The sequence below is a fragment of the Rhyacophila brunnea genome, unplaced genomic scaffold (genome assembly GCF_057557595.1).
Source record: "Rhyacophila brunnea isolate RB1 unplaced genomic scaffold, BYU_Rbru_1.0 scaffold_6, whole genome shotgun sequence".
Taxonomy (NCBI): Eukaryota; Metazoa; Arthropoda; class Insecta; order Trichoptera; family Rhyacophilidae; genus Rhyacophila; species Rhyacophila brunnea.
The window spans coordinates 5,829,214-5,849,649 of record NW_028233276.1 but is presented as its reverse complement, the minus strand read 5'-3'; the positions used below and the strand labels follow the sequence as shown (position 1 = coordinate 5,849,649).

The 20,436-nt window shown below is 35.0% G+C and overlaps 1 protein-coding gene across 3 annotated transcripts in view; it reads left to right on the top strand.

Annotated features, from left to right (window-relative positions):
- ACC (acetyl-CoA carboxylase) overlaps positions 1-20,436 on the top strand; it is a 150,980-nt gene that overhangs the window by 18,680 nt on the left and 111,864 nt on the right. For 2 of the 3 annotated variants that reach the window (XM_085956808.1, XM_085956807.1), the window contains exons 2-3: positions 16,991-17,145; positions 18,164-18,327. In XM_085956808.1, coding sequence (XP_085812934.1) covers positions 17,095-17,145; positions 18,164-18,327 — 215 coding nt within the window. In that variant the 5' untranslated portion in view covers positions 16,991-17,094. Of the gene's footprint in view, positions 1-5,650; positions 5,816-16,990; positions 17,146-18,163; positions 18,328-20,436 lie in introns of those variants that run through there. The other variant, XM_085956809.1, reaches the window with a different exon arrangement.

Here is a 20,436-nt window from a genome sequence, read left to right as displayed (position 1 = left end):
AGTTTATGAGCACCATCACCAACCAGTTCCGCCAGATTTCAGTTGCGCCGTGGGAGGAGGGCCTTAGCCCTACTTACTCAGCCTTCTGATAGTTCTGATCAAGGCACGCCAACGGTTACGTTCTGATCTGAGTAATCTTTGTGACTTTTGGTTTGCTTAGGTATTTGACACCGCATCAATTTTATTGAAGTACGGGTCGAAGTTCCTTATGATTCTTACTTGCGAAAGTATTGATCCGTGCATAGACTATAGATACATCTAGACGCCACCCGTTGCATTGCTAAATGAAGCTACGTGCCGTGCGTTTGGTTTGTGGGCGAGCGAACGCATTCGCCTACAAATGTTCGAGACCATAATTAAAATATAATTTTCTGTTTTTTGCGTTATATAGTATTTTTAAGCAGTCAAAATGCAACCAATTAGGTAAAGATATCCATAATTTAAGTTATTTTAAAGAAACACTAGGTCACATATAATAAATAAATAATAATATACAAATAAATTGTCACGAACACGTATCAACTTACCTATGAAACGTAATACCATTTTCTTGTTTATCAGTACGGCTACCATATTTTAATACAACACGCAGAACCACCTTTCCTACTTAATTAACTAAAAATATTTACCACTGACTTTATGTTTAACACAAAAAATAGCAAATTTACCAACACGAATTCGCAGATTATCAATGCTACGTGAAGCGATTCAGCACGATTTGCCGGCGATAATTTTGGAAACCATCTCAAAAATATGTAGACCTATTATCTTACTCTAGCGCGTGTCGCAGAGATTATAAGGGTGCCGAATACTTTCTCACTCGCACTCATGCATCGTTTTTGTTCAGGCCTGGATCCGTGGCTTTACCCAAATGACTCTCCCTTGGTCATTCAAGTTTACATAATGTTATTTAAAAGTTAGAATATATCTTTATTTGATTTCGTATTTTACTTACTTGCTAACAATAGCTGCCTGTGCTCAACCAATTGTTTATCTTTAAAATACTTACCTAGTTTTCATGTAATTTTGTGTACTTGTAATGTGTACCTACATTGTAAATACATTATTGAATATGAATGATGTTTTTATGTAGGTTTTATATGATTGAAATTTTTGGGGCCTCAGAAATTATTCAATTACTTACTAAAAAATGGTTTTAGTTTAAAAACATTGTAGACTCTATATTGGCATTAAAACAAGTAAAATCGATCGATGTTTGCCAATGGTCAGTCATAATAATACCTCTATGGTCATAATTATATGGTTTTATTTGTAATATTGTGAAATGTGACATTTCGCCTTGGCAATTAGTTGAAGGAATACTGAGAAAAGTTCGATTGGAAGTTTGGTTAAGAGGCTTCTTAGAATTGACTTTCCATCCTCTATCTAGATTCTAGAAGTTCGCATATTTACGCAATTTTTGACAATTCAAAGTCCTCTCGAATTAACTCATGAAATTGTACAAACTTATCCGCTAATAAGTTCATGGATTTATCAATTTATATTTCGTGTTCCATTTGAAATCTAAAATCTAGCCCTGGATATACCTATTTATAACCCTAGTTGTATACGGAAGGCGAGGGGAAGAAGGTGACTAATCGCTGGACAAGTGCCATAATACAGTGGTATTCAAAGGCCCACAGGGACGCCCTAAAACGCGCTGGATATACGAACTCATCAAGTATGGTGGATGTACGTGGAAGCAAAGAACTAGGGACCGAGAAGGGTGGAGGCAGTTAGGGGAGGTCTTCATCCAGCAGTGGATCGACCCCGACTGAATATGATAATGAAATAAACAAGACAAAAACAATCTTTAATGTGCCATAAAGCCGTTTAACACTTATTACATTACAAATATTTTCTTAAATCACGGTTTTTGGATACTAATGAAAATTTGTATAGCGTTTTGATAGTACTGTTGGTGCCATAACACCTTATCTTATTCATATTGGAAGATTTTGACATGACGGTCTTCATTTCTTGGGGCATAGGTATTATAATAGATTTCGGCTGCCTGAAGAAATGGTGATCAATGGTTGGCGTTAAACGGAGGGGGTGGCGACTGGCGAGGGCGTGTGGTTTCCATAATATGGAGCGAAACGATCGTCAGTCGATGCAAAGAAAGTATTTCTTTGAATATTCTAGCAGAATATCTGTACGGAAACATTGCTATAGTATTATTGGTTCCATAATGTTACTGTTACGAACGTGATGTTCATATTTTACTTCTTCTTCAATGGTGCTACGCCCAAATCGAGCTTTGGCCACCTCAAGTTTCTGCATCCATGATACTCGCTCCTTCTCATGTTCACCTTCAGTTACTCATCGGTTAAGTAGAATCTCGTTGGCATCAATCCCCACATTATTAAAGCGAAGTTTTGATGTTCCAACAGGTCTCTTCTCCCGTAATTTGTTTTGGTTTCACCATAAAATTTATCATTAAAATGTTTAGGTACATTATGATTGTTGTTTTAATTTAATAAAACGCAATTTTTTTTTGTAGTATCTACTTATTCCACTTTTAATCAATAGATTAGGACCGGTTTCGTCCGCCACAGAGGGACATTTTCAACGTTGAAAATATCCCTTTTTTGAAAATATCCCGTTTCAAAGTTGAAAATGTCCCTCTGTGGCGGACGAAACCGGTCCTAATCTATTCATTAAAAGTGGAATAAGTACTATAAAAAAATTGCGTTTTATTAAATTAAAACAACATTACAATGCAGTTCCACCATGAATTGACAGTTAACAAAACAAAAGAAATTTACATTATGACCTATAATTATGGTGTCAATGTTTACTACTAGGTATGTTTAATATTATAAACGGAAATTGCGCCACAGGCGATTATTTTTTGCTTTCCATTAAACCAATTCATTATAAGAATGCCCCTCACAGATTATAGCTTCCTTAATTCCTGATTCACTCATATCCTGGATATGTACAAATATATTTTGTCGAAATATTTTATGTCTATTCTGATAGGACACTGAACCGTTCTATGGTGACTTCAAGGGAATACTTTTCAGTATATTTGAATCTTGAACTCATAAATAGGATGATATATTGTGCCTATGTTTATTTATTTTATAACATGAGTAAATTCTTGATTTTCCTCCCTATAATAAGTGTCACCCTTTGGTAGTATACACGTAGTATACGTACACGTATAATACGCGTAGGTAGGTACTTCATATTTCTTTTATTTTGTTAACTGTCAATTCATGGTGGAACTGCATTGTATTGTTGTTTTTATTTAATAAAACGCAATTTTTTTATAGTACTTATTCCACTTTTAATTAATATATTAGGACCGGTTTCGTCCGCCTCAGTGGGACATTTTCAACTCAAAACTCAACTCACTCGGTTGAAAATGTCCCACTGAGGCGGACGAAACCGGTCCTAATATATTAATTAAAAGTGGAATAAGTACTATAAAAATATTGCGTTTTATTAAATAAAAACAACAGGTACCTACTTCATATATTTCAACATTAGATATAGTTTACGACTTACGTAATTGAATTGCATAATATATTATATTTTTAATCATGAGTATTAGGTAGGATTATAGAATCCATTTTATGTGCATTTTACCGCTCCCTGGATCATATCTCCTGGGATTGTCAAATTCTCCGAATTACCTACTGTGCAATGTTTTCATGTCCACCCGATCGTGTGTTGTCAAATTAAACTTGACCGATTTGATATAGTCGAATCGTAAATCTCACCTCAGATAAGATTTGACAGGGGTTACCAACATCCTCCATATTTAATTACTGTAGATGAAGGAATTATTTACAAATAAATATATTATATTATGAATTATCAATTTAATCATTCCGTGTGTTGTGCAATGTCGAATTCCTGTTTATTTTTCCGCGAGATTGATTATACAATTATAAGTAAGTGGGTGATCTTTTTACTGAATATTAATTACCTGATTAGCGAGGACTCGGACGTAATTCGGTTCAGTGTGTGTTGAGTCGTCCATATATGACGTCACACCCTGATGGTGGAGGGCATGGCCCCCACATCCTGAAGCGGGCCCCCAGGCCAGGATCTTTGGTGGGGTTAAGGGCAGTGTGTTGCTCTACAGAAGTGTTTCCAATACTCTACACGGGAATTATCATTTAAGTATAAATCATCATATCACGTCAGATTGCAACAACATACCTATATAAAATATTTAATAGCCCCGAAGGAAAGTAGCGCGCCTTTTTTTGCTATTAGAGTAAATTTGTGGTGTGTGATAATCTCACTTAGCTGGTCGAGGGTGTCTGATATGTATAATGTGATAATTTGTGTTGAAGAGGTTAAGGGGATTCTGGAAATTTGACTTTACAAACTCAACAAAATATGAACTTTTTTCTTTTATTGTGTTAAATTCGGGAATCCATGTTAACGGTCTTAACGCATTATACCTACAAGGGAATGTTATAAGACGATATTCGTAATATCTTCTTTTGTGGTACATTTTTAAAATGACACTTGTATGGGAACTCCTCATCTAGTAGTATATCAATGTCTCAAACTCAAAATGTATCTCTGAGGTGGACGAAACCGGTCCAGATTTATTAAATAATAAAAGTGGAAAAAGTACTTTTGCGTTTTATTAAATTAATCAATAGATAATAAAATATGAACTCTTTTTTTGCTGAGAATAATATAAAGTGATGTGATAACATTATGCGGAAATCGATGCTTTTTTATTGAATGGGGGGTTTAAAAATGGTACTTGGGAAGTGTGACAATGGGGGGGGGGGGTTTAAAACACCGAAAGTCCTGTGACATCATTTCTGGACGACTCCTTTGGGGCTGTTTCAAACGCAGTCGACTTGTTGCATGGTTTCCGGTCTGATGCGATCTCACTATTCCCAGAAGGCATTGTGGTGATGTCGCCAATGCAAGTTGACCAGATTTGTAATCAATCAAGGTATTGATATGAGCGATATGACTACATGACTATAGATGGCGAAAATAAATATATCTACGCGCGCTCACGCAATACTATTTGCGGATATATTTTGGTTCAAAGTAGGTACTACCGACGACTTGATTTCGAGTTTTTGTTAAATTACTTATACTTACTTAATTGTTTGCTTAGTGAACTTTTAAAATAACATATATTTCTATGGCAACACCCAGGAAACACAAAATTAATGAGAACTAGCTTTTCCTACTGGGTGTGGTAGTTATAACAGGCTAGAGATGTCGAGTGTGGAAAACTATGGAATAAACTTATATATAAACTTAAAATTAAACACCTGTTAAAGAATATGCTATTTTCAATAGTTACATCTGTATCATAATAATATGCATTTTAGTTTGTCACGTTAATGTAACGTGCTTTCAATCTTTGGGAACAGTCGACGTGGTTTTCTGTACTTTGTTTTTATGGCAGCCAGGCCATAAACTACTCTGCTTCAAAACTTTGGTCCATAGCGATGGCTTTTAAATTTATATTTTATTAATCTATTCTGTGGCTACATTGCAATATTTTATTTTCAAAGGTGGCTTACGTTGCGTAGATAATCTATGGCAGATAATCCATCCAGTTTTTGTCACTGGACTCTAAATGGGTCGCGAACAGTAGATTGGCAGCCTGCTCCGAGTGTCTTTTCTCATCATTCTAAGACCCCTCGATGTCAGTGTGTCGCGGGCTGCCTTCTACGCGTAGTTACTCCATTTCTTTCCGGGCCAATCGCGTTATTTATTACTAGTGCCAATACTGGCAACCCAGTCATAATACATTTCAAGTGAGTTCAACGATTTCAAGTGAATTGATATCTCCGAGATCTGTTGATTAATTAATGTAAGTAGGTATATTTTTTTTAATTTGATAGTGTACTTTATTCCGTATTTAACAAACAGGACCTGGGTGATCGAGCAATATTAAAATATTTTAGGAAATTTAGCCATGCATCGATTGTATTGGTATGTATATCATATAGCCCGAATTGCAATTGCGGTTCAAATAATAAAATTTCGCTACAGTTCGGTTATACGGAATACAGCGGCAAACACATTTTGAAAATACCCGATATACTGGATTATTTGTTAGGTTCACCAAACCTAACCTAACCTAACCCAAACTAACAAATAATCCAGTATATCAGGTATTTTCAAAATGTGTTTGCCGCTGTATTCCGTATAACTGAACAGTACCAAAATTTCTAATAACGTATGTTTCTGAGGTCAAATTATGTAGGTATATTCAAGAACAAATGCCACATTTGTTAGCTATAGTTGAATTAAAAAAATATATTGAATATAAGTACCTACATCTCATGCATACCTTCACTAGAAAAAACCTTTTCTCTGCCAGCTATTTATTACTACGTGGACACTTGTAGGCCACATATTTTTGGAATAAAATAAATCACATTAAAAATATGAAATAGGAACAGAATGATAAATATTTGTGAAAACTTCCAAAATCAACATGTTTCTCGAGTTTATCGTGAATATGATAAATATTATTTAGAAAATATACACCAACAGTTTATTCAGAAGTTATGACGTTTACAAGAACGCACGAGTTAACTCGGGTCTTGCAGTGGCTCGGGACTTGAACCTGTAACCGCTGGATTAGCGCCAGTGTGCTTTTTCAATTATTAAGCTACGTGCATCCAATTTAATTTCGATGATTTTAATTAGTAATTCTTACATGGAATGCTTATCGAATTGCCTTACAATGTTGGTAAAATCTATTACCTATTAATAGCGTCACTGATGTAAGAAAGCTTTCGGAACTTCTTCCCTGATATTATAAAGAGCGTATATATTTAGATTTATTGTATTTTTTTTTTGATTATTGTCTGATCACGATAATGTAAATAGTATGGGAATATTCTTAAATTACAGCCTGCGACTTACGAGTGAAACGAGATAGAAAACTTCATAATATATTCCAATACTAAAATGATCCTTGACAGTAAAATTGGTTTCCACAGTCAGTTCGATAGATAAAAATGCCACAATTTATCGTGCGGCGAATTATAACATTTTTTGGCAAATGTGGACATTAATTAAAATAAATTTACATTGTTTTGGTTAGAGAGAGATTTTAAGTACCCATGTTACTTACATAGTGAAATCTGTCAAATAAAAAGAATGTCCGATGATTCAACTTAAATCAGAAAATTTCAAATATGGAATGAATATTCGACCACTTAACTAGTAATTTACATGTTATCGTTCCTACAGTAAAACTCGCCAATACAGTATGGTAAAAATACAATTGAAGTTGGTTCCTAAATGGATATAAATTGAATATATTATTATTAACAACGTCTTTTGTTCATAGTTTTTTTTTAAAAGTAACAATAGACAAATGTATTTGTTCATGCAAAATAAGCTTACTTACATAATTATGCAGATTGCTAATCATCAAGAGTATCAAGACATTTGATTGCGAATATGACTGTTTTGTATTATTATAATATATTATACTCAATTGTATTGTTATATACGAGGGTGGGTCAATAATTCCTTAGAAAAAAGCATTAAAACAGGTTTTATTTTTGTATTTTTTTTTATTTCTCAACATAATTTCCTTGGAGCTCAATACACTTGGTTAGACGTTTCTCAATTTTTTTTAAACCGTCAGAAAAATAAGTTTTCGGAAGGTCCTCAAAATAAGCATTTGTCCGATCGATGACTTCTTCATTTGAAAAAAAACGTTGTCCACTTAGCCATTTTTTTAAGTTTGGGAAAAGGAAAAAGTCACTGGGGGCTAAATCTGGCGAATACGGTGGGTGGTCGACCAATTCGAACTTCAATTCTTCAATTTTAGCCATTGATCGTAAACATGTGTGAACACGGGCATTGTCCTGATGAAAGAGGATTTTTTTCCTGTTTAAATGAGGCCGTTTTTCTTCAATTTTGTTTTTTAGCTGGTCCAATAAAGATGCATAATAATCCCCTGTTATTGTTTTTCCTTTTTCCAAATAGTCAACGAAAATAATTTCACGTGCATCCCAAAATACAGTAGCCATAACCTTACCAGCTGATTTTACGGTTTTCGCCTTCTTTGGACATGGTTTGCCTTCGCAATCCACTGCTTTGACTGTTCTTTCGTCTCGGGAATATAGTGGTGTATCCATGTTTCATCTACAGTCACAAAGCGACGAAAAAATTCATCCGGATTGCGTTGCATGAGCGACAACAGGGCTTTAGAGGCCACCACCCTACTGCGTTTATTGTCGACTGTGAGCAAACGCGGCACCCATCTTGCAGAAATATTTTTCATGCCCAATTTGTCATGTAAAATAGAAATGACGCTACCTTTTGAGATCCCTGTAACCTCAATTATCTCACTCAACTTTAATCTTCGGTCACTTAACACCATATCGTGGATTTTATTGATCATTTCTGGTGTAGTCACCTCTACAGGACGTCCTGAGCGTGGTTCATCCTTTGTTGATGTACGACCACGTTTAAATTCATTTAACCAGTTATAAATAGTTGCAAGTGAAGGAGCAGATATGCCGTGAACTAAATCCAACTCATTTTTTATTTCCTTTGCTGTTAACCCTTTTATATTAAAATGTTTAATAACAACTCTAAACTCAATTTTCTCCATTTTCCACAAGCAAATTTTTTTTTAAATGTACGAGAAACACACAACAACCCGACCAATCTGATTGAAACTTCGCAGCATACTGAATCGGTAGTGCCGCTGCATGAAAACAAACCGCTTGCAGTACTAGTCGCGCCACCTGTCGGCTTTTCTAAGGACTTATTGACCCACCCTCGTACCTATGTTTGGCGAGCTTTTGTTGAGACATAATATCTATAGTACCTACTTTAACTGTCGTTTTAGTATGTAGATAATTTTATTTTTGAGCATGCAACACAATTTGTTATTTTTTGCATGACTGTCTTTTAGTAAATGTCATGTTGAAAAGCCTGTCTTAAATGTATTATGAATAGTTAGATACTTAAATAAAATATTTAGGTAATTATACATACGTAATTAATGTTAAATATAAATTGTCACAAATCGCAAGATTCGTATTTTTTCCTATATGTGCCTTTGGTGCAGCGTTGTGGCTGCAGTAGCGAGGGGTGGAGCTAGGCTGTTAAGATTCGCCATAAATAATGCACACTAAACTTTGTCAGTCATACTTCTTTGTTTTCATTGAATTATGAATACAATTTGCGGATGGTGCTAATTAGTTTTTTTATTTTAAATTCAATTAAACCCTGCCTAAAACAAACCGATCCGACAAAATAGTGCACACTTTTCCATTCATACTTATTTGTTTCCGTTGAATTAAAAAATACATAATTATTATCGAACATATATAATTTAGAAAAACACTTTCTGAGAGAGTATATTATTATAACCAATAGAAAAAATCTTTTTTTTGAAAAAAGTAAGCCACCCCGGCCGGGAATCGAACCCTGCATCTCCACGGGTTTACGCCCCATCCGTCGCATTTAACCAATATGCTACGGCGTGACATACTAATTGCGACAAATTTTAACTATTGGTCATTTTTAATACCTACTCATCAGCGCTCTTCCAAATCAAGTTACTTTGGCAATCGATTTTTGTTTCTTAAATCAAAGTAGGTAACTATTTACTATTACTTCGATTACTAACCGACGTCGTGGAATTTCTCCAATATTTTTTAGATGTAACTACTTGCACTTGCTAATAATTTATAATTAACTATTTCTTTTATTCAACGAATAATTCACAATATTTAAGAATATATCATTCTGATTATTGATCATATACAATTTAGAAAAACACTTTTTGAGAGAGTATAATATTATAACCAATAGAATTTTTTTTTTTTTTTGAAAAAATAAAAATCTCAAAACTTGTGAATTATTCGTTGAATAAAAGGAATAGTTAATTATAATTATTATCGATGGTGTTGGTTAGTTTTTTTGTAAATTCATTTAGCCTTGCCTATCCCAAACCATAATTGATAAAAATATTATTCTATTTGTAAAATATCAAAAATTACGTATGGTTTAATAGCACAGTTTTAGATATTTTATAAATGCACGAATATTTTTTGACTATTATCTACTGGTGATTAGGCAGAGTTTAATTGAATTTAAAAAAACTAACAAACACTATCTACACATTGTAGTTTTGGTTCAATGCAAACAAATATGTTTGACCGACAAAGTTTAGTATACACTATTTATGTCGGATCTTAACAGCCTACTTCCACCCTTTGCCACTGATAGGCTGAGCATTCGCCTTCTACCCATTCGAGCACAGCGACAGATATACCACAGTGACAGTATTGTATTGTAGTATCATTGATCACAACATATTATCAAGCGACATCCCCGGTCCGACAGCGATAGTGTCGTTCTGAAGTTGTCGTCTGTCTCGAGGCAGTGCCCGAACGGCTAGCTTTATGGTGATCTTCGGGCGAAAGATTCGTCTAGGAATGTGCTTGTTCTAATCATTAAATGGTGAAGTTTTAAGTAATTGTTTTTGAAAAATAAGTATTAATGGGTGGTTATATTTCTTTTTGCCGCACAGATTATATGGGACAGTACGCATCAAAAGTGTTTGGTTGGTTGGCGTTCCTTTTTAGTCGTAAGTTATATATTTTTTTTTATCGCTGGGTTTATTTGTGGTGGTAGAAGAATTGTGTTTTATGTGGCGGATTTGAAAAATATTAAATCTTTAATTTATTAATCGCGAGTGGAGAACTACAAGGTTCTAAGTGTTTGTCCTTGGAGAAACAAAAGTAACAATGAGGCAGCTTAGAATACTACTTCATTGTTGGGTTTGTTTTTTCAAGGACGAACACTTAGAACCTTGTGGTAGGTATTAGGCTCGCGTAATGCTTGTATCGATTTCATAAGTATTTTTTGTCTTCATTTTAACACTACAACATGCCATAAGATTTAATGACAGTACTTAGTGTCGTAGAAGTGGAAAAGTAATATAGTAGCAGAAGTGAAGCAATCATAGAAACACCCAAGCTTTGAGAAAATTAGATACATTATAATTATGTATTGCCACATCGGGAATCGAACCCGGATCTTCCGGGGGAGATGCCAATAAGCCATGCATTGCAGTACAAAGTGATGCCAAGTACGGACCAACATACACCTGGCCGTAAACAAAATGACATATATTTATGTAGTCACAATAGTTATAACATAATTTTTTTCGGGTGATTTAAAATAATTTTAAAACAAAAAAAAATCACAGGGCTCGTTGGGCGATAAGACACGGGGATTGACAGTTCCTGTTGAAAAATCAGTTCTGCGCATCTATTCTATACAGAAGACTGCTACAGGCCGCTATCGGTAGCTATCGAGAGTAGTTTTTCATTTTTTTTATCGAAGTATTAGCACTTATTGCAACAATAATTACAATACGTTAGTTGTACCTAATTGTTACAATAAGTGCTAATGCTACGATACAAAAAATGAAAAACTACCTTTGATAGCTGCCGATAGCGGCCTATAGCTGTCTCGTGTATAGAATAGATGCGCTGGTATAGGCAAATCATTCTACAGTGGCACTATGAGTACGGCAAAAGCGATTCGCAGTTGTATTGGTGTTATTTACTAGCATTGAAACAGGCAAACGATATCAATAGACTTGCGAATTACTTTTCCACGCGTTACAGAGCGAACTACGGAGTTGATGCAAAAATGAAATGGCACACCAACGTCTAGGTACCCATTTCTCACAAAAGGGCCCGTCTAATAATTTCAGTTCATCACGTATTGGCCCTAGTGTCCTGACATGGGCACATTTACATATGGGACCTTGTTGTGATTTTATTAGCGTGCGGTTATGTATTGCCAATCAGCGGCTCATTCAAGTCCAATTTGTTCACACATTGCTCTGTAAACGACGGGAATTAAATCGGCAACATACGGTCCGCGGGTCGAATGTCTTGAATATGTGAACTTACTTGCTTTTGACGACTCTACTACAACTCTTAGAATGGATAAAATAATGTTTTAGCTGAATGCAATAAGGCTGGACTAAATTGAAAAGCAAGGCGTCATTTCTTAGCATTTAAAAATAATATTGAAAAACATTAACTTGCCATCGTGGACTATTTTACAACGTTTTTATTTGCTCGCATTCTTGTTTGTCCAGTGGTTGTTTGTCCAGTACAAATCTTGCAATCGATTTTTAACTAACTTCCCGACTAGCTAGACATTTGAAACTTTTAAAATATATCAGAACATGATTACAATGCATTCTTTTAATACTTTTAACCATCTTTAAGCAGAATTGAATTCATTTTCAGTTAATTCTGTTTTGTATGGAAAGTTATTTCAGAAAAATCCGTAAAAAGTAAAAGACTATTATTGGTTGCTAAGGGGGTGGTCCTAGCAACTAAATTATTAATATATACGTACGTTACTATGGAAATCAAAATGAAATGTCAAAATGACATTTCTGTTTTCTATATTTGTTTGTTTTTTATTTACTTCTTATCAAGTAGGTACAAGTTTGAGCATATTGAGCATAATAATTAAACAGAAAATTTAAAAACGTTGTAAGTTAGTATATAAAAAGTTCTTTTTACCTTGTAATTATTTATATATTGGATTTGTTTCCTTTTAAAACATCTTGTATTTGTAAAGCTTTTTAATGGAGATTATGGTAGATTAACTTACTATAAATAACTTCTTTTTGAGAGAGTCAGCGTCTACTTGGTGGTAATTTATGATGGTTAATTAATCGTCACCATCATTTATGGCACTCCAATCCGTGGACTTTTTTCAAAAATTTCTTCCATCCTGTACGATGCAGTACCGACACTCTCCAGTGGGTTTCACGGCGTGATAGAGTATTAGCTTTAACAAGCCTGGGCGCGTCCGCTGTCTTGAAGTAACTGAATGTAACTAATCACGATTGACTCATGACTGCTGGTCGCATGGCCTTGTGACAATAACTGGGATTTTTGGTAGGTAGGAAAAAAGGAATGAGGGTCACCATAATTGGCCCAACCACTATTCTTCTTCGTGTCGAATCGCCAATGACTGCATTATCATAGAAGTTAGTAAAAACAAAACAATTTTCCTATATTTGTAATATCTCATCGAAGCTGCATTTCAGTGGACATCTTACATGAGAACAGGCGTTTCAATGTTCAATGTTTTGTACTTCACCACATGAGATTTCTCATTTCACTATGCTGTCATTACCATTTACGCATTCGTGTCCGAAAACGTGTACGTATGCAGTTCGCCGTATCACACTTCAACGTGAAATGTTGTATCGGAAATATATGGCCGTATATTAAAGACCGTCAAACCTCTTTGGGTCGTATAGTATTCCGACCATGTCCGATCCTAATAGGATCATATGGGCCTCCACAGAGTAGAGGTTTGTATTAACAGATTTTTGTTTTTTACGAGAAATGGATGTCAGCCACTTGCTCAACCTATTAGGTCCATACCCTGACTCACACACAAATTGAAAAACAATATGTGTACTTGCCAGACCCAGGATTCGAACCTGGGACCCACGGCGTGATAGTCCAACGGTTAAGCCGCGCGGCCACCGTGGGTGTAATAGTACTGACATAAAATTCATGTTTAAATAAAACACGGTTCTTGTCGGTTTACATTTTTACATTTTACAGGAAGCCAGCAGCAAACAGATTTTGAAAATAGCCGATATACTGGATTATTTGTTAGTTAAGGTTAGGTTTTCATTCTTGAATTCATGAATTTTGCCAAAATCAGACATTGAATTAATGTTCACATTGAATCTAATAAAATTAAAGACTGTCATCTCTTTCCGATATGAAAGCTCATGGTGAAATGTTTTAGGTACTTACAATATGTAACCTTACGCATTGTTTTGCGTCTTCTCAATACGAGCTGCTGATTTTGATGAATTAAGGGAAGGACAGATGTAGGCTTCAAGCACTACCCACATAGCACAGTATCCATGGGTCTTGTATACGCAGACTTATACACAAGGGATAACATACTCATCTGTTCTGTGTTACTGCCGTACTGGCCAAGCACCCCTAATGGTCAGGGATGTCTTGTGGAATATGGGTCTGGAAGATAATATCATAAATTATATGATAAAGTACATAATGAAATAAGGGAAACGAAATTGATTAATAAAATCACATTAATCTCTTCGGAGAATTTCGACTAGGTAATAAATAGATCTTTGCAAAATTCTCGGATCTTGGCGCTTGGCGATTTCAGATGAAATAGGAAAAATGATAAATATATATTATTTGTTTGTAGTTTGTACGTACACAGGTTTCAAATAGTAGGATTTAAAAGAACATTTTTCCTTCTTTTTTCTATCATACATATTCGTTGTACGTTCATTCAAATTTCGAACAGTTTTTTCATGTCAGTCATGATGATTCATGAACAATTCAAATACCTATATTGTATTCAACACCGATTTATTTTGTTTGTATTTCGTGACAGCCATACAAACACTTGTTTTCAATCCCTGAGCGGCGAAACGACTGCAAATAGTTTCGAGATAAGGTGTACTGACCTGTCCACCTCTTGGGTTATTTAACTTTGAGGTCATGGGTGTATAAGTAGACGAGCCGTTAATGTCGAACTTGTAATTTTGAAAAATGTCTTCAGCATAAATAACACACAGTCATACACGTTTTTCATATTCAATTTATTTATTTTACATATTGTGGACATTACAAATTACAAGTTTAAGACGTTCACAACATGACATTTAGAAACAAAGAAATATTATTAATACAGTATTAGGTACATAACTAAAGAGATAGATCAGTATTAAGTTATTCTACAGTATAAATGTGTAAATACAAAAAAAAATATAAAGTATATAGGTACTACGAAGTACACCGGATGAGTTAAGCAGACCCTATTTTAAGAATTTATAAAATAACGTCCACCTATACTCATCCTCACGTAGATGGAATATATCAACATCGGAAGCGATTTGGTTGAACAGAGTTATTGCCCTCCCAATTGGCATCACCAATGGCAGGTTAGTTCTGCTCCTCTAGAGAACAAACAGCTGACACACAAGTCAATACAACCATACCATACTGAGCACATTTTTGGTTTGACAAGGTTCGATACGATAACGATCATAGCGCGGCATCCTTTTTAAATTCTGATTCTTCAGACGGTTACATGTAAATTGTACGCATTAAATTTCGCCTTAGCACATTTCACCGTGAGCTGTCTTACCGAAAAGAGATGACCGCATAGCACTGAGACAAAAAACGCGTTGTTCGTGGAGTATTGCCAACAGTAATTTTCCATTTTTTTAGATTCAATAAGAACATTAATTTGATATTTGATAGGTACGACTTGATAATTACAAATACCTACCAGAATTTTTAGGTACAACACCTCACGGTGAACTGTGATACGGACAATAATTGCATTAGTACAAATTTTCGGACATACACTAGATCAGTTAAGTAGTGGTTCTCATGTGCGGCCCTGGTGACCAGAGGATTTTGCTGCGGCCACCAACATCATTTTCAGTATTTAATTTAATTAACTTGGCTAACGTTAAATATGCGTCATTGAAAATGAGACACGAACCAAGTGCTTAAAAACCATTTTAATAATACCACGGTTGAAAAATTTTGATTTTTCGTACTACTGCATATTGTGAAAGATCATTCAGAGTAATGCACTTCATAAAAAACAAATTCCGAAGCCAGTTGACAGATGTAAACTTAGAAGCAGCCATGCGGTTCGCATTTAAAAAAATAGGAGTAGGTATTGAGGAATTTCCATTATTTTTAAATAAATAGATATGTACTAAAATGTTCAAATGTCCTTTATTAAATCGAGTGCTTAAAGTCAGACAACGTTATCTACAAAAAAGTGTTTTTTTTTGAAATAACGTTATTTTACATTTCCGGCTACATGTTGGTCAAACAACGTTATGTCAATCTTTTCTAATTTCTTATTAAATCGTCAGTAAAGTTTAACGCTAACTACATAAGTTACCCTTGTTTTCATATTTTTTTAAAACTATCCTTATAAATTTTAACATCATCATAAGCAAGATAAATGTACAATACACAATAAATTATAAAATATTAACATTAGGTTTTAAATAAACATTTCCCTTGTTGAGTTACAAGAATCTAAAATAACGATTTTTGGCTCTCCTGTAAAGTTGCACTTTTGTAGATAGTGTTGTTTGACACTAAGCCCTCGAAATGGACTTGTCTATAAATAAATTGATCCATTTTTTAGTAAATAAAATTTAGCTTTAATTTTTTCAATCACAACAAAAGTGAAATTTGGTGCGGCCTCCAGACGTTTTCATAGAACTGTCAATGTCAATTGTGCGGCCACAGTTAAATTTGGCGTGAGAACCACTGCACTAGATATACCTACATACTTACATAATTATCAATTACATGCGTGGTCGCAGCAGCCATGACCTATTTTGGGTGAAAGCTGTTTCCTCATGTCAGGCTCACCAGGCACCAATAGCGAGGGCTGTGCGGCTGGTCAATGCACTCCCTAGAGATGTAGACATTTTTAACGATGCATTATGTATTCTATTTTATTGGTTAATTTGTATTTTTTTGAATTACTGTTGATTTTTTTATTATATTTCTTTTCTATAAAATAATTTTTTTCTCTAGTTGATTTACTTTTACTTTTTATTCTAAATGCCATGTTGTAAACGTCTTGAATTAATAATTTGTTATGTGTTCAATGTGTCTTTTTTTAAATAAATAAATACATAATTTTACTTAAGAATGTGCGATTCAATTCACTTTTTATGAAGTCGATTTTTTGGTAAACAGAACAATTTCATCAAAAAAGTAAACGAATCGAATTGAAATAGTCGTTTTATGATATCCGTCAATAAGGTTTTTTGGGGTTTCCCTTAGTACCATAGAAGTAAAGTTATAAATTAGCATTCTTCTTCCTTTCATGCCATCTCTTATTACGGATGAGGTTCATCATTTCGAAGATTCATAACCTAAGACATAAATTAATATGTTTATTATCTCGTCCGTTACAGAGTCCGCGGTGGAGACGAGTGCTGAAGATATTCCTGACGGAGTATCTTTGAACGAGACAAACCAGCACCAGCAAGACGCCGTCCACCAGGTTGACACGTTAGCAATGGAAGGCGATGCAGTTGAAAAGATCGAGATAGTTGAAAATGGAGATCAGGTACGACGATTATTAATTTATTTTCGCCTCCTGCAGTGAAAACCCCTACACCCCTGGTGCTGGATGCTTCGTATTCCACGGCCGGGTGCGCAAATGTCTCTGTACTGGAAGGAATTTGCATCAAATAACGTCTCTTGGCCACCTGCAGAGACGTGTTTTCCAATTCTTCGGGTACCAGTATTGCCAGATATTTTTTTTACAAAATATCAGTAGATTGACAAACATATTGTATAAAAATCAACGATTTGACTTTGTAAAAATTATCCTTGTCAGCGACCAAATATCTATAAGAAAGATCTTTGCTCCCAATTACAAAAACCGATAACCAACATTGTAACGCAATTTGATAAGCATTTCATGTGTACTAGTTAAAATTGTCGTAATTCAGTAGGATGCCGTAGCTTAATAGGTAAAGCACACTGGCGCGAATCCAGCGGGCGTTTCTTGGTTTCTTTAATTGGGTGTCGTACTTTTTTCTGGTTGGTATATGCATGAGATATTTTCAAATTATGTATGTTCAATATACAGAATGTTACATTCTCAAACCTTGTCTTTTTAAATAGTTAACATTAGCATAATATCTAAGTACGACATAAAAACTAAATAATGGAGTGGTCCGTGATGTCTTATGTAAGGACGAATTAGGTAAGCAATCTACCGCTCAAGTATGCAGTCACCGGCCTTAGTTCATGTTTTGATGTACGAGTATGGCATATGCTTGCAATGGGATGGCTATTTAAAACCCAACCAAAGAATTTCCTTTAGTGTCACAGGGGAAAGAGCTGAATAACTACTCCATAACTTCGTGTTCCGCTCCAAAGCACTGATTAGCCTCCATCCAGCTGTAAATCATCTTTGAAACCCCTTTTATCACTTCCTTGCCCTAGTTTGTCATCCATATTTTTACTTTAACCAAAGGCTTTAGTGTTTTCCGGGTAGTGATCCTAATCGCTCTCGAATTCCGAAAAACGATTGATTCTGCGGGAAACTGGATAGCCTAAATTGGTTTTTGTTGTAGGTCGCAGGCAGGCATAAACCCAACTTCATGCTGGGCGCCGAAGAGAATGGCGAGGAGCAGGACTCTTTCCCGGTCACGGAAGCGGAGATCGCCAGAGCACCCAGCGCCTCCAACCTCACACAGGCGCAGGCTCAAGCGCTGGCCGAGAAAAGACGACGACTTCGGTGAGTGTCTTATTTTCACTTTCAATTATTCTTAGTAGATAGTATTGTCGAAGATTTTTGAAGTTGCGTGGTTTTGGAATAGTTTGGTGAAGCTGCACTCATACCAATAATAAAGGTTCTTAACCACATAACAGATTAGACCGAGACGTTGAAGCCAGTTTTGTTTTATGATTTAGTTACGGCCCGGTTGAGTGTCCTCAGATATAACCAATATTGAATGCGCGTTTCGTTTACGTGGCAAAGTTTAATGTATATCATGATAGGTACATACGTAAATATTGAAAATTACGTATTCATTAACACGACGTGTATAAATTTATCCCATATTTATCTACACTTGAGAATTTTCTTTTACCTTCTTATGGCGCGTTGTCATGTGGCGATTATTATCATTCAACTGTCTGTTTAATGTTGATCAAGAAATCGAAAGGAACAGAGAAATTATAGGGATTTATTTGTGATATAATATACCAAAGTTTGTATTTCCTAATACCTATAGCCTCAAATGATGCAATTCGTAATTTCCCAAATTGTTCGGGTTTTCCCATTCGCTATTCCCAATTACCCCAGGGGATGGGAAAAATCAGAATACGAGAGGTTTTTGTTTCCTATTAAAATTTTAACTTATTACTATTATTATTAATGTGATTGATATCATATTGGCCGTCCCCTTTCGGTTTTAGTATCTATATGTACTTATACTTGGGTAAGTACCTATTTTACCACGTTTTTATTAGCTCGTATTCTTGTTTGTCCAAGATTTTTAACTATCTTCCATTTGAAACTTTTAGAATATATCAGAACACGACGACAATGCATTTTTTTTAATACTTTTGGCCATCTTTAAGCATAATTGAATTCATTTTCAGTTAATTCTGTTTTGTATGTTTCGGAAAAAAATCGTTAAAAATAATATTTACTACTCACTGGTTGCTAAGGGGTCCTAGCAACTAAATTGTTAATATATACGTGCGTTACTATGGAAATCAATATGAAATGTCAAATTGACATTTCAGTATTCTATAATAATTATTCAGTATTTCTATCAAGTACAAAAAAAAGTATTTATTTATACATAGGTTTAATTGTCAAGCTTATAATATGATTCAACAGAAAATTTAAAACGTGGTACTTATATAAAAAAGTTCTTTTTATCTTGTAATTATTATTATTTAATTTCGGCTATTTTTTAACCTACACCATCAATCTTTATTGTCATACACACCATCTATTGAGAATTAGAGCATTTCCATGAAACCTACTCTCAAACAGTGATGATTTTAATTTCGTGTAGGTCTGTGGCACTGACACAGCTTGGAGGGTTACGCGGTGTCTGGTTTACTTCCGTTGCCATTCAACGCCCTTGGAGACCAGCAATGGCACGAGCTATAAAATATAAATATTTTAAAGAGCTTTTTATATAATATATACTTATATATTAGTAGATACTTTTATTTTTTCTATGGTATATTTCACGAACACCGGCATTAATACCGAAATACATACCGGTATTATTATTTTCATTCGGTATTGCAATCCCTAACCACATCGTCTGCTCAAAAGTTGTAATATTTGTATTAGTTCTTTTCATGGCCCCCACAAGGGAGGGCTGATAAGGCTCTAGCCTGGGGGGCCGGCATGGTGGGTCGACCAGCTAAGTGAGATTAACACGCACCACAAATTTACTCTAATAGCAAAAAAGTCGCCTGCGGTGCTACTTTCCTTCGCGGCTATTACATATTTTATATAGGTATGTTGTTGCAATTTGACGTGATATGAAGATTTATATACACGTAAATGATACTTCCCGTGTAGAGTATTGGAAACATTTCTGTAGAGCAACATACTGCCCTTAACCCCACCAAAGATCCTGGCCTGGGGACCCAATTCAGGATGTGAAGGCCATGGTTCCTTCATTCACTACCCCTCTTAATGTGCCTCCTCTATGCAACACACGACCTGTACACTCCCACGGAACGTCACTGCGCATAACCACAAACAAACATTGTATACGTAATTAAATAAAATTCTCTGATCATCGTCGCCGCTATAGTTTTCAAATGGTATTGTACCAAGGTATATTATGTATATCAGTGGTTTCCAAACTTT